This window comes from Seriola lalandi, unplaced genomic scaffold (assembly GCF_002814215.2).
Source record: "Seriola lalandi dorsalis isolate HSWRI2012SDOR001 ecotype SW California unplaced genomic scaffold, Sedor1 jcf7180002054889, whole genome shotgun sequence".
Taxonomy (NCBI): Eukaryota; Metazoa; Chordata; class Actinopteri; order Carangiformes; family Carangidae; genus Seriola; species Seriola lalandi.
In genome coordinates, this window is record NW_019525441.1 from 943,145 (window position 1) to 957,231 (window position 14,087).

Below are 14,087 nucleotides of genomic sequence, written 5' to 3' on the forward strand. Positions count from 1 at the left end.
ACACACACGTACACAAACACTGCTCGGTTACGTAAAGGTTGTGGTTTAAACACTGTATAGAGACTAGAGAGGGAGAGCTGTGGCAATAATGCAGTAGCCACCCTACAGCAACTATCCTCTGTGTCTAATAGGGTTATAAATAGTAAAGATATTACTCCCGTGTTCATACATAAGTAACTTCTGCCATGCATCTTTTGATAGGGAGAACAATGACTCATGGAAACCAATGAGATGTTAAGATAACTTTTCTGAAGGAATGAGCGTAGAAAAACACCACATTTCCCCAGACAAACAGATGTTCACAAAGACCCAGCCTGTCACATGTGAGATTGTAGGTCTGTTGTAGGATCCTACCAATGGTTTTGTAAACCTTGTAGTCTCTTCTGCTCTCACTATGAGTGTAGGTGCACAGCTATGCAGCAATCTAGTCACATTTCCAATTAAGGTTGAAGACGGCAGTTGGCCTGTGAAGTTTTTACTAGGAGCGATTATGAAGCTGTGAACAGTATTGGACAACAAAGGATAGTGATTGCTAATCAGCCAACAATGAGATACAATAAACTATAAAAGAGCTTAATCAAGGGAACTGCAAAACAAGTTAATAAAAATGAATTAGTACTGCAACAACGAAACTAGATTCATTCAACTAGCTGGCAACATGAAGTCCACATAAGAAATGCAAGGCAGTAACAAATCTACTAAACATACATACAAGTCTACAAGAGTAAAAAAAAAAAAAGGAGTCAAATGCATAACACTTAATAACAAACTACATATCAGAACAGGTTTATGGCAGCAAAACCTCTGGGTGTATTAAGTTGGGCAAGAGTTCGTTATTTCTTCTGAATTAAACTTGTTGTTTGTTAGAGAGAGGATGTAATTTCTTCTTTCAGAAGTTACATAATCTTGCTGCTTACATTACTGACTGTTTTCAAAACCAGATCACAATTTTTTTAGGTTGATTTACAGTCTTCAGGCAGCCACTGGCTCCTATTAATTTTGGTACACCAGTAGAATCTACCGGAGAGACTTGGCATAGGTAATGCATCACAGTCACAAAGTCTGCCTCAAGCTAATCTTAGACCTGCTCCAGCACAACAAAGTCTACTTGAGACTTGAGCTCAAAGTCTGCGCATTCAAGAAGGGATTTAGAGCTGCATCCCAAATCAGCCATTATGATTCCAGCAGTATCCTCTGAATATAGCACAGTGTTGAGCTCTTTAGTAGTTGTTAATGAATGTTGAAATTCAGCATGGGAATGAATACAAATGAGGTTCTGCCCTGTGTCTCCAACCCCACTTTGCAGGTATGTACAGTAAACATCTAGCCTAGTGATTTTGAGACAAATAACCTCATCACCACAGTTTGTAATTTTTTTATTTGACTGTCCGTACTGCTCTCTAAGCAATAATATATATATATATATAATAATATTCATTCATTTTTAATTTTTTTTGTCTTATTTGTCTCAGAAACCCCGACAAGGGCCTTCAGTTCCTGATCTCACGAGGCTTCATCCCAGACACACCCATCGGCGTGGCCCACTTCCTGCTCCAGAGGAAGGGACTGAGTCGACAGATGATTGGAGAGTTCCTCGGCAACAGCAAGAAGCCCTTCAACAGAGATGTTCTAGAGTGAGTAGCAGATGTTATTTCTTGAAACCATTTTAACACACCATATCACTGCTCATGAAGTTATTCTCTCCGGTAATCCCTCTATTTTCTGGGAGATCAGGTGTCGGGGTAAACTACAGGACTGGAACTTATAGCACCAGGACAATCCTTAGCTCTATTACTCACAAAATGGTTGGTGGTTGTGGCTGTTCATACAGCCAAGTGTGTACAGGTTTTGTAGTTGACAAATTTTCCAACTCTGGCTCTGAATCAGATGATTCCCTGAAATCTAAATGTGAAACCATAATTATAACATCACTATCTGTTTATGTAGTAGCTGTTAATTTTGCAGACATTGATATTTTGGTCTATTTTTCATCACAGTAAACAAACTGAAAATAAGCTGAATTTGAAGTGTCACGGTCCAACAAATTTATCCTCATCTGATTCTTCAAGTTGTAAATCTAGGTTGACTTGCAAGACAGAATTATAGGAAGAATAAAAGAAGCTGATAAGACAAAAATATAATAACAACCTTTCCTGCCCTTTATTGTTTCTCTGCTTCTTTTATCATATTAATATCAAAACTACAGTTGCTGTAATGTTGACTTTATTTTGTCACTAAAGAAGTAAAAAACAAGCAATTTGATAATGTAAATAATATTTTTGAGCTATAATAATCCGTCTCAGCAGAATAGAGGCGCTGCAACTCCTGCTCTTGGTATTCTGCCTGTGGGTTTGGCTGGTGCCCTCTTTACTTTATCTCAGTAATTGTCTTTTTTATTCAATTACATTCTCCCCTTCACCAATTAACTCTAAATTTGCATATCAACCAGAGGACAAACCGCAGATCTTTCTTTCATCCTGCCTTTTGTCCAAGTTATCAAACCGAGAACACCCTTTTAGTCTTTGCAAGGTCAGACAAACGCAACACAGAACTTTACCAACTTGTTCACTCCAGGTCCGGCCTCATCTAATATCCATATTTTCTTAAACGGACACTGTCACGTTCCAAATACATTTTAATAACGGGATTATGCTTTTAGGGCTTCAGACTCCAATTCACAGCAGAGATATACCCTGGTGACATTGGGAGAGATGTATATTTTCTCTATTTTACTAAAGAGCAGTCGTAGAGCGGCACTTGGGGTGGAAGCGACGCCGAGGAGGAGCATCATAGGAGAGTGTAAAGTGTGTGAGAGCACTTTGGATAAAGTGTAGTCATGGGAGATCGGGTGAGGGATTGCAGTCTAATGTGAAAATCACTCATGGTGATTTACTGAGCCTTGTGCATGTGTGTGTCTAGGGAGGGAGTGTATGCATGTGTGTTTTGTTTGTCTTGTATTTGTCAGTTTTCCTGTATTCCTGAATCTTCCTCCTTTCCTTATAAAGCTAATGGTACCTCATTCTCTTCACATTTCTTCCAGCATACATAACAATAATCAAAGTGTCTCAAGTCAATTAAGCCAAATTGTGGATATAGATTTAGGTTCCAAGAAATGTGGCACCCTGAGGACTCACTTGCTGATAATATAGTGAACTTGTTTAGCAGGAAAAATGGGATCTGCTTTCATCCTGGCATCTACTCATTGGCTGCTCAAAATATGGTTCCATCTGGCCTGCTGTTTCCTTTTATTTGCATGTGTGTGTGTGTGTGCGCGCGCGTGCACATCACAGCATTGTAAGTGTACGATTTAAGTAGCACTATGCTCACAGATCAACGAAGTGTATGCATGACAACGGTATGTATGTGTGTGTGGATGCGTGTTCGCCCATGCGTGTGTGTTATTATGTTTTGAGTGTGTATGGGGAAGAGATGAGAGGGGAAGGAGAGCGCTGATGTACTTAGGGCTAGAGAGCATCTCGTCTGACGTTACATAAACAAGGAGTGACAGCCAGGGAAGAAGGGAGAGAGAGGTGGTGGAGCGAGGAAGTGAGTCATGAAGAGGGCGATCAGAGAAGCTCGACAGTCGAGAGAGTTGATCAAAAAGGGGATCAAGTCAGACTCATTGCGTAGTATAAGCTTTGGCTTTATTATGTCTAAATCTAATCACTGCTAGGAAATAATACACAGTTTACCTCTCTAAGCTGCCAGAGATGTTACAAATACTACTAATTGTAGCAGTTGCATTAATGTGTAATGTGTAATCCACCGGTGACTGAGACCTTGCTGGAGTGAGGCCCTGCCCCCCTGCAACACTGTACAGAATAAACAATGTGGAATGGATGGATAGTTGTGCAGTATTAGTATTTTAAGTGGTAGAAGTGGAAATAGTAATAACTGTAGAGCCTGTAGCAGCAAAAGATGGAGCAGAAGTAATAATCACAGTGCAAATAGCAGCAGAAGAGAAGTAGCTTCTGTTGTAGACATAAGCCAAGTGGCATTAGTTTCATCCTATTAGCAGCAGTACTGAGCTGAGTCATAGTAATAACAGACATAGGACAATTAGAAGTGTTAGTACTTGTGGTAATTGTAGTAATAGTGCCTCAATTAGTAGTAATAGGAGACACAGGACAAATACCAGTAGTAGCTGTAATAGTATACTGTAGCTGCAGTGGTGGTAGTAGTAGACATGATAAAGCAGAAGGTAGTACTTGTAGCATAGTTATAATAATATATCATGAGTAGGCTGTGCAATAGGAGCTATAGCAGTAACAGCGGTACTAGTTATAGTAATAGTGACTGGTGTATAGGAATAAGTAGTACACATAGGACAAGTAGTAGAAATGCAAGTAATAGTAGCTATGGTAGTACTTGTAGTATAGCTGTAGTAGCACTGCTGTTACTATGTCTACCAATAGAAGTAGCAGCAGCAACAGCAGTGGTGTAGAACTACTACTAGTAATAGTGGTAGTAGTAACACATACAGGACTAGTAGCAGTAGTAGGTGAAGCAGTGACAGTAGTAGTAAAATTCAATATACTAGTAGCAGTGGTAGTAGTAGTAACAGTGGCAGTAGACCAGAGGGTTGCAGTAGAAGTCAAAGCAGCAGCAGAAGTTCTTGTGAAGTAGTGGTAGCTGTAATAATATAAATTAGACATGTAGTAGTTTAAATAGTCGTAAATGTAGTAGTTATAGCTGTAGACATAGGATAATTAGTAGTTATACAGTAGTAGGGAAAAGAAGCAATAATAATAGGCACAGGACTACTGGTAGTCTTAGCAGTAGTAGTAGTGGTAGTAGTGGTAGTAGCAGGGGGGTTGTAATATTAGTGCCGGTAATGCTAGTACTAAATGTATTAGTACACAGTTCATGGTGTTCTTACTGTGAGCAGGTTTTGCTGTGATCTCATGTTGGGGTACACGGTGCGTCAGGCAGTACTGTAGAGTCAGCTATCTGACTCTTTTCTGCTGGAGCAGCACGTGTCACAGTCAAGTACTCACCTCATTAACTCGCTTTGTTCACAGTAATCCATCTTAATGTAGTGTGTGTGTGTACGTGCATGTACACCAGCGTTGTACAAAACACAGAAAAGATCAGAAGCAAAAGGCGAAATCTTAACACCACTACATATTTTATGTATTAATGATTTCGAGATCAACAGCATCATCTTTGTTGCCGTCCATAACCATCAATAGACTCATAGGAACAGAGGCAAAGGTTATGTTTATCTTGAACTAGTGTGGATAGGTAAATCACATGAAAGCCAGTGGGAGTGTAAAAAAGTCCTATAACTTTATAGTTTGATTATCATTCTGTTTTGTACCTCAACAGAACACCTCACATGAAAGTGAGGGAAACTTTAAAACCTCCCAACTAGTTTCCAAAGTCACCTTTCACTTCAAAACCTCATTTCACCTCCAAATTGCCCACGTTGTATTTATCCCCCCTGAACTCACCGGACAGGATATTTTGCTTTTTTAATTAAAGTCATTAAGCTGGAGTTGTCAGGTAATAGGAGGATTTTCTGCTCGGAGGGATTGCATGTGTGTGTGTGTGTGTGTAAGTCTCGGCTACTGTGGCACTGAGGAGATAGCCGGGCCCTGTCCTATCCCTGGTGTCTTGTGCGTGGCTAATACCTGCAGTAAGTACAGTGGTGCTGTGCCCGGGAAGCAGATGGGTGGACTTCATCTTTTATCTTGGGTGTTCATCAACAGGTTCACCCATCCCACCACTGAAGAGGCAGCCGCTACTATCATGTTGATGTATTGCAGCGAACATATTGCTATAGAATTTCCTTTTTTCTTCCCTACTACTGCTTCTGCTCTTTCCATATCTCATCCCTCCCGCTCTGTGCTCCACAGCTGTGTCGTGGATGAGATGGACTTCTCCGGCATGGAGCTGGACGAGGCACTGAGAAAGTTTCAGGCCCACATTCGTGTCCAGGGAGAAGCCCAGAAGGTGGAACGTCTCATCGAAGCCTTCAGGTATTTAGAAAAGTCGCAGTTGCTGTGAGAGTCTAGGTTTATCTTGCAGTGTTCTCACTTGTATTATACAGGGAGAAAATTCCCTGCAGTTTCTACAGATTTCCAAAAACTTAGCTTTTCCTGTTCAGATGACCATGTAAGATGCAAAAGTTAGCATGTCCCGTTAACTAGCTAACTACTACAGACAGTAACCCCACTTTACTTCCAAGGTCAAGGGCATTTCATTATTTTGTAGGTCATAATAAAAAAAAAGGACATTCACAACTAGGACATCTTTTTAGAATTTCCCCAGTTGAAGCAGATGTTGTGATACCAGAGTGTACGCTAACGTTAGCAGCTCTGCTCTGCTCTAGTGGACTTGAGGAAGTTTGAACTCCAAAAACCCTGAGAAACTCAACTGAGATGGCATTACATGTTGTTTTCTCAACCCCTAAAGCTTTTAACATTAAAAGTGAAGAGTTCTGTTTGAACAATAATGCATAAATCTGTTTTGTTTGTTGTGAGCTAACAAGGTAAACATGGTTATGTTAGAATGATTAACAGTCTGATCTTACATTTTTTCTTATTGTACAAACTAGCTCTATACTTGCAATTCAACAACAATGCTGGTATCTTAATTCTATATATTCATTGATAATTAAATAGGGAGGATGCTAACCTTCTGCCAGAGGCATGAAACAATTAGCTGCAGTCTTTAGCCTCAGTCTTTTAGCACAAAACCATCGATGTCACCATCAAGTGCATATTTAAATCAGCTTTTGCAGAGTCTTTGTTTTAAAACAAGTCAGCCTGAAATATTAAAATGTCATATAGAGACAGCATTTTTAACCAACTCATGAGGCTAACATAGCTTAAATAGTTAGCTAGCTACGGCTGATAAAGAAAATTACAGAAATGAGAAGCATGCTTTTGTCTACCACTGTCTCATCTTTTCAAAGATTACATGATAGGCAAACCTGCCGCCATTCTCACTGTTAAATGCACATGTGCATGAGATTTGACTGTGAATGACAAATATTCAGAGACAGTGATGTGTAGACAGAATAGATGCCATAAAGGAGGTTGATATGAATATTTATCATATTGTAGGTTATGCAAAATAACCCTCATTTGTCCTACTGTTGTCATTTATTTTCTGCTGTAATGTCATTTGGGTGTGTTGATACTTGAGTTGGTGTAAAAAAAAAAAAAAAGAAAAGGGAAATGAAATACTGTCACTCAAAGAATTAGCTCTGGGCCAAACTTGTCTTGCGGTGCTTTAAGATGCAATTCACAGGTTTTTTGATCATTAAATATGCCGACATCAAGTTATGAAGGTGTGCAGAGAGATACAGATGTGGATCTTTGATATTTTTTCATGAGTTCTGAGATCAGCCCTCTGTGTTTAGTTTTTTTTCCCCGGACGTGAAAGAAAGAGGGAAAAATTAAAACATGCTAGTGTGACAAAATTTAATCAGATGAAACTGACAGGTGGCCGTACTCACAGAAAGAGACGCATGTTAACAGCATACTCTATTTCTAAGGCGTAATGGATAAAGCATGGACTGTTAACCTATATAAACATAATATGCACGAGTGCATGAACATTATATCACTTCTGTAATGTCAGCAGCTGAGTCACACTGCCTCACCCCACCAAACACACATACACACTCTCTTCTTTCCTTTCTGCTTGGCTACAATAAAATGTTGACAATGCAGCCCCCATGTGAATAGCCGAGCAGCATGTAATTTCAGTCCACAATTTGCGACAAGAGGACAATTTGCAGTGCAGCTGTGGCACTGTGCGTTAATGCTAACTGTTTGCTGTAGCCCCTCTGGAGTAACAACCACCTGTCACAGAGGTTGAGGTGCCCAATGAGGAGAAAAACGGCAACATTGTCATAGTCAGTGGGCAGAAAGGTTGGCACTGTTAATGTTTGGACATCAGGCTGACTCTGCGTGTTATCAGGAGCGGGAGAGGGGAGGAGTGAAGGAGAGGGCGAGGAGACACGAACAGGAATAGGAAGGAGGGAAGGAAGGAAGGAAGGAAAGGGGAGAAAAAGGAAAGAGGGAGGAAGGTTTATAAATAACCAGCGTTGCATAACCGCCACTGCCTCTCTGTGCCTGCCTCCTCTGCTCCTGGGCTTTGATATGCCTCCAAACACACACACACACACACACACACAGACACACACACACATGCACACACACGCACAGAAAGAGAGAAATCTCCAAAGTAAGTGAAGGGGATTTGAAGCAGCAGTGAAAAAGAGCGAGGGGGAAAAGTGAAAAGCAGCCAGCAGCCTCAGTATCTGCTGCGTCAGTGTACTAATGAATGAGCCAGAGAATATGAGAATATGAGCCAGCTCCCAATGCTGCAGATACATTCAGTTTATGTTTTCATTTCTTCATTACAGTGTAGTAACCAGATATCCTTATTTACTCATCCTGCAGTCAAAGACAATTGCTGGGTTTTCTGTGTTTGCCCCATATATTATAGTTATTATAGATAAAGATCATGACACTTGCTTCTTGCACCTAAATCCTCCAGGAGTGCATAATTACCGATGGATTACACCATCTTTAGCAATCTGTACAAAAGCTAAATTGGTTTGGAAGACAGCAGCAAATGCCAAATTTGAAGACTGCCAAATCCATTCAGGGAAAAGCATCATGTGCCATTTTTACCCTCTTCTTTTTGTTTTTTCTCCCTGGTTAGTCATTTTTCCGCCTCTTTCTGTGTGAGAGTAAGGGCACACTCAGATAAAAAGCAGCATAAATTAAGGTTTTTCACCGCATGGTGCTGCATTAGGATTCACAGACAAGGGTATAATTACTGGTTGCTGTCGAGTCACGGTTTTCATACACTGAGATGTGAATAAGCATCTGTGTGCAGCCCTGTGATTATCATGCTAAAACAAATACTGTATGGGGGAAGTCACGAACACACATGTATATACACGTAAATAAATGTTATTCTTTTCATTTATATGCATTTATAATAATTACTAATAACTAATAATTTCCTTGATTGAAATCTGATACTTTGATAGATAATATTATTATGTTAGTAGTTTGACAAGAAACCGTGAACCTTTAAACTATAAAAAAATGTTAAATGATAATGATGACACCCTGAGTGGTGACAGCGGACTTCCTCCACCTCCACCATGAAGGTACGGCACCTTGTATGTTGCTTGAGCGGCAAAATCCAGCGCAAATAAAAAGGTCCCGCAAATCACTTGCCACCACTTGCGTGAGCACATTTTAATAACTGAAGTCGACTTATATGAGCATTTTAACATTTTCATTTTCCAGATCAACTCAAGGGTTTCGTCCGTCTGGATTTCGGTGGTTGGACAGCAGGAGGACAGTTTAGTGGTCTGTTAATGAATGAATCAAACCGAGACAGTAAAAGTACGAGGGACACAAATAGGATTTTAAATAGCGGAAATTACGCCATTGTAAAGTCATATAAAAGAAATGTTTGTCTGAGAAGATGTGGACCTACTGTTTGCATACCAATATGTGTCTGCCCTCAGTCCCACTGAGACATTAGGTTCCAATCATGCGGCTCAGTGGGTCTGCAAAATGGTGCTGCAGCCCCAACCTGGAAATGATGACTGATTAAAGTAACGATTACAATATACACTCCAATACATAACCCACAGGGTCCACACACACACAGACACACACACACACACATATGCACACACCCAAAGTAGGTGTCCACAGATAGATTCATGACTTCCATAACCACACGACACAGCTTCATTTCCATTCCCCACCTCTTATATTTAGGAGTGTTTTTTTGGGGACTACATCAAATTGAGCTTGGCCTCTGTCACGTTCTTTTACACGGAAAAAAAAGTGCCTGAGTAAGGTTTTCATATTTCAAACTTCATATTTCTTCTCTCCGGCACAGTAACAACCTGCATAAATCCAGCAACCAGGCCCATAAATGTGGGAGAATGTTTGATTATGGCTAAGGACTCGGTGGACTTTTGTGTCTGCAAATAAACAGCACAGGGATTGAACTTTGGAGATTATTTCTTAAACAAAACATGTAGAAAATGATGGTATATCACAGGAGACAAAGTGTTTTGCTTTTCGCACCAACACTCCCTTTATTTTCTGTGTAGTTCATGATCCATGCAAGCATCCAGTCCAGGGGGACAAATGTGTTTATGCAGAGAGACAGTGTTTCGGCAGAGCACCTGCTGTGAGGTTCAGTGGTGCTGAGGGGCAGCTAACTGCTTCCGATGAAGCCACGAGCAAAATTAAAGCCATAAGTCTTGTTTGGGTGCGACACTCTCGTGCTCGGCTTGTGTCAAGGCGTTTACGAGCATGTTGTGTGTTGAAGGATAACACATTATCTATGTCTTTTCTTCCATGTATCATCCCTCCCCATCTTTCCTCCTCTTCCTGTCCCTTATATTTTTCTAATCCATCTCTCTCTCTGTACCTATCATCCCCTTTAACTATTTATTTTTAACACCCTATCTTCTTCCTCCTCCTCCCCCTTTGTCATTCCTCCATGTTTGTGTCCTCTGTCATGACCCACATCTTTTACTACTTGAATCTATCCCCCTCGCTTCCACCTTCTTTACCCTCCACCTCTATCACCCCATCTCTTTCTCCTCCCATTTTTTCCTCCCAATCTTCACCCTCTTCTTTCTCTGCTTCCTTTAAACCAACAGCCAGCGCTACTGCATGTGTAACCCCGACGTGGTGCAGCAGTTTCACAACCCGGACACCATCTTCATCCTGGCCTTCGCCATCATTCTGCTCAACACCGACATGTACAGTCCCAACATCAAGCCCGACCGCAAGATGCTGTTGGAGGACTTCATACGCAACCTGCGAGGTAAGGGACGCAGCACTGCATTTGCCTGTGTGTGCAGAGGCACAATAATGAAGTTAAAGTGACATAAATGAATTGATTTAATTAGCTCAAGCAGGTAGGTTTGTATTTTAGGTGCATGCGTGTCACCCTAGAAAGTGTTTTTTAGAGGTATGTTTTGGAGGAAAGATAATAGAGCATATAGTAAACTGACCCAGCAAATATAAAAAGTACTGTCAACATCAATCTCAGATGTAGAACATATACAAATCCATTGTATTTAACCACTAGTCCCTTACCCTAACCGCTGAGGTGTTTATTACTTATGCCAGTTGAATGTATCAAATTAACTGCTGGTCAAAAGTGGTGTTTCATTAGTTATGACTATTTTCCAATAGTTCCAATAGAATGTTGATAGATGAGACAATACATGGGATTGCTCTCCCTCATGAATATCTCCTGTTGTGGCGGCAGATCCTCACATGAGTCAGTGGAAGTGAGTCAGTTTCCGACAGTGTGTGGATCTGTATTCAAGTCAAACCCTCCCTGCATAAATACAGATGATAAAGATATGGTTACATTTCTATCTCTGCTCGCCGTGCTTTACACATTCACAGCTCATAGCAACACCAACAGAAAGCCGCCGTAATTCTTGTCTCCCACAGTCAAACAGATGCTCGTTCGTCAGGAGAACCGTAGTTTTGCTCTCCCTCTGCGGAATCAGTCGGGGAGCACTGAGGTCGATGCAGAACAACTTTAATAGATTCATCCAGACTGTTCCCCACAATTAAATTAAGTGGGAAAATCAATTTCGGCATCTTACGCAAATTAAAATATGCCACTCTCTCTTGGCCTTCGTATTTGTCTTCTGCTCAGTTTACTGTCTCTGTATCCATTCTCTTATGTTTTGTCTCAGTCAGAACATTATGCTGTTTATTCATCTGCCTGTCCTTGTTTATATTCTCCCCGTTTCTCTCTCCTCTTTTCTCCTCACTCATGTCTCTCTCACCCAGTGACAGAAGAATAGTTCACTCCACTAATTGGCTGAGGTGAAATGCAATTATGCACCAGAAACCAATAGTAAGGAAGAACCATAGAGCATTCATTATCGCAATTAAAACAGACTGGCAGACTCTGAGCTATTTCACAATGGGCAAACATAATATAAACCAGCTTCCACCATAAATTAATCAAGGATGCCGACTCACTGAAAAATGAAAATTGTACTGTCTTAGTCACTGGATCTTTTATTTGTTTTTAGAGAGGATGATGTCAAAGTTGCACAGTGACTTCCCTTTCCCTTTTTTAAGTTCTCTTTGCGGGCAGGCATTCATCAATAGAACTTGTCACAAGCCAACTTTACACTCAGAGATGATGAAAATAAGAGGAGACAGAAAGTATCTCAAGCTACAGGGGAAACGTGGGGAAAACAAGACTGTGGACAAGAGTCTACATCCATGCCAGCGGCTCTGTGAGGCTGCTTTTAGGCACAGCGACGCTTTGAGCTAAATGCTGAATGTCAGCATGCTAACAGTGACAATGCAAGCATGTTGATGTTATGCAGGTGTACTGTCACCATCTTAGTTTGCTAATTTGCATTAAAAACAAAGTACAGCGGAGGCTAATGGTGATGTCATTGGATAAAATGTAATTTCGCCCTAATGATGCTGCTACATACAAAAGTTGAGGCATCGTCAGATAATACAATTCATCGTGAGGGGAAACATGAGTGTCTGTATCAAATGTTATTTCAATCCACCCGATAGTTGTTGAGATATTTCAGTCTGAATCAAAGCGGTGGACCAAATGAATGACATACCAAGGTTAGAAGCTCATAATACAAAAAAATCACATTCATCCATTTCATATAATGAATTCCTAGCATGGATAAAAAGTGATAACTCATGGTTACATTAGATTACATAATACTCCCATGACACATCTATATCATTCTGCTATGTCATGCTCGTATGTCATGTGGGAAGAACATTTATGTAAGGACGTTTTCAACGTCTTATGCAATTTACTTTCACACCCCGTAACTACTTAATGTGCAACGATGTCTCAGCAGTGTCCCAGGGTGCCTCACTGTCACCGCCATCACTTGTGGCGGCTTCATTTTCTCCAAACACACCCTGCCCCATTGAAAGCTCAATGTACCACGCCGCGCGGTACAGCTGCACAGATATAATGGGGAGCATCTCAAGGGCAACCTTTCAGCCTAATGACATGCAGCTCTACCTGCGTCGAAATGCCACGGCCTTGAACAAGCACTGTGTTCCAGACAGAAAAATCTTCTAAGAGCGAGGCGGGGCATTAACCTTTCACTCGCCAATTAACCTCCTTTCACATTGTTCTCTGTCATTACTTAATGGCGACAGTGAAAGACAGAAAGTCAAAGAGGCACGGACAAGGAGACTGAGAGAACGAGCTCTCTTCTGCTCTGACTGCTGAGTTTTTTCCGCTCTGCATGTCAAATAATGCAAAAACAAATGTGTGCTCACAGGCCTGTGCACAGTGTGATGTATTTGAATTTTTTTGTACTTGCATATTTGTGTGTCTCCTCCTGTGGCAGTGACACATCTCCTGCTGTATTAAAGCCAGAGTAGACGCACTTTGGCTGCTCTGCCACTGTTAAAACAGCAGTCACTCCATATTCTGCCAGACGGACAGAACTGTCTGGTAAAATTAAAAGCAACCACCCTGTGATGTGTGTGTGTGCGTGTGTGTCTGTGTGTGTGTATTTGTGTGTAATCAGCCTATTCTCGTCTTAGGCGTGGATGATGGAGCGGATATCCCACGAGACATGGTGGTGGGAATCTATGAAAGAATACAACAGAGGGAGTTGCGGTCCAACGAAGACCACGTCACCTACGTCTCCAAGGTTGAGCAGTCCATTGTAGGCATGAAGACGGTAAGCACAGGACCTTCACTGAGATGTTACATTCTAAAGCCCTTCACCACAACTACACTGCAAACCACAACCCTTGCTTAACTTTAACCTAAATCATATGAACCTGCTTAAATCGATGTTTTGGCCACTTAGGGCACCACAAAAAGTTTTAAACACAACACCTATCGCCTGTTCATACACCCAGCAGATCATTTGGAGATGTCTTTGCAGCTGCCTGGCCAAGATTCATTGTTTTTTACCAACTCTCTACCAACTGTACCAATATGTTTGTTTAGTAGCTAAATGCTCCACAATGTTTACCAGCTAGTTGCTAAGTCTGTCCATCTGCCATTTGGTGCAGGGCGGGTAGAGTGGAGTGGGTTTACAT

The 14,087-nt window shown here is 41.1% G+C and overlaps 1 protein-coding gene across 1 annotated transcript in view; it reads left to right on the plus strand.

Annotated features, from left to right (window-relative positions):
* Window positions 1-14,087, plus strand: part of iqsec3a (IQ motif and Sec7 domain ArfGEF 3a) — a 42,596-nt gene that overhangs the window by 9,881 nt on the left and 18,628 nt on the right. Inside the window, 4 exon segments of the mRNA XM_087180099.1 lie at window positions 1,473-1,634; window positions 5,859-5,981; window positions 10,664-10,830; window positions 13,581-13,720. Of these exon segments, the coding sequence (XP_087036225.1) occupies window positions 1,473-1,634; window positions 5,859-5,981; window positions 10,664-10,830; window positions 13,581-13,720 (592 nt within the window).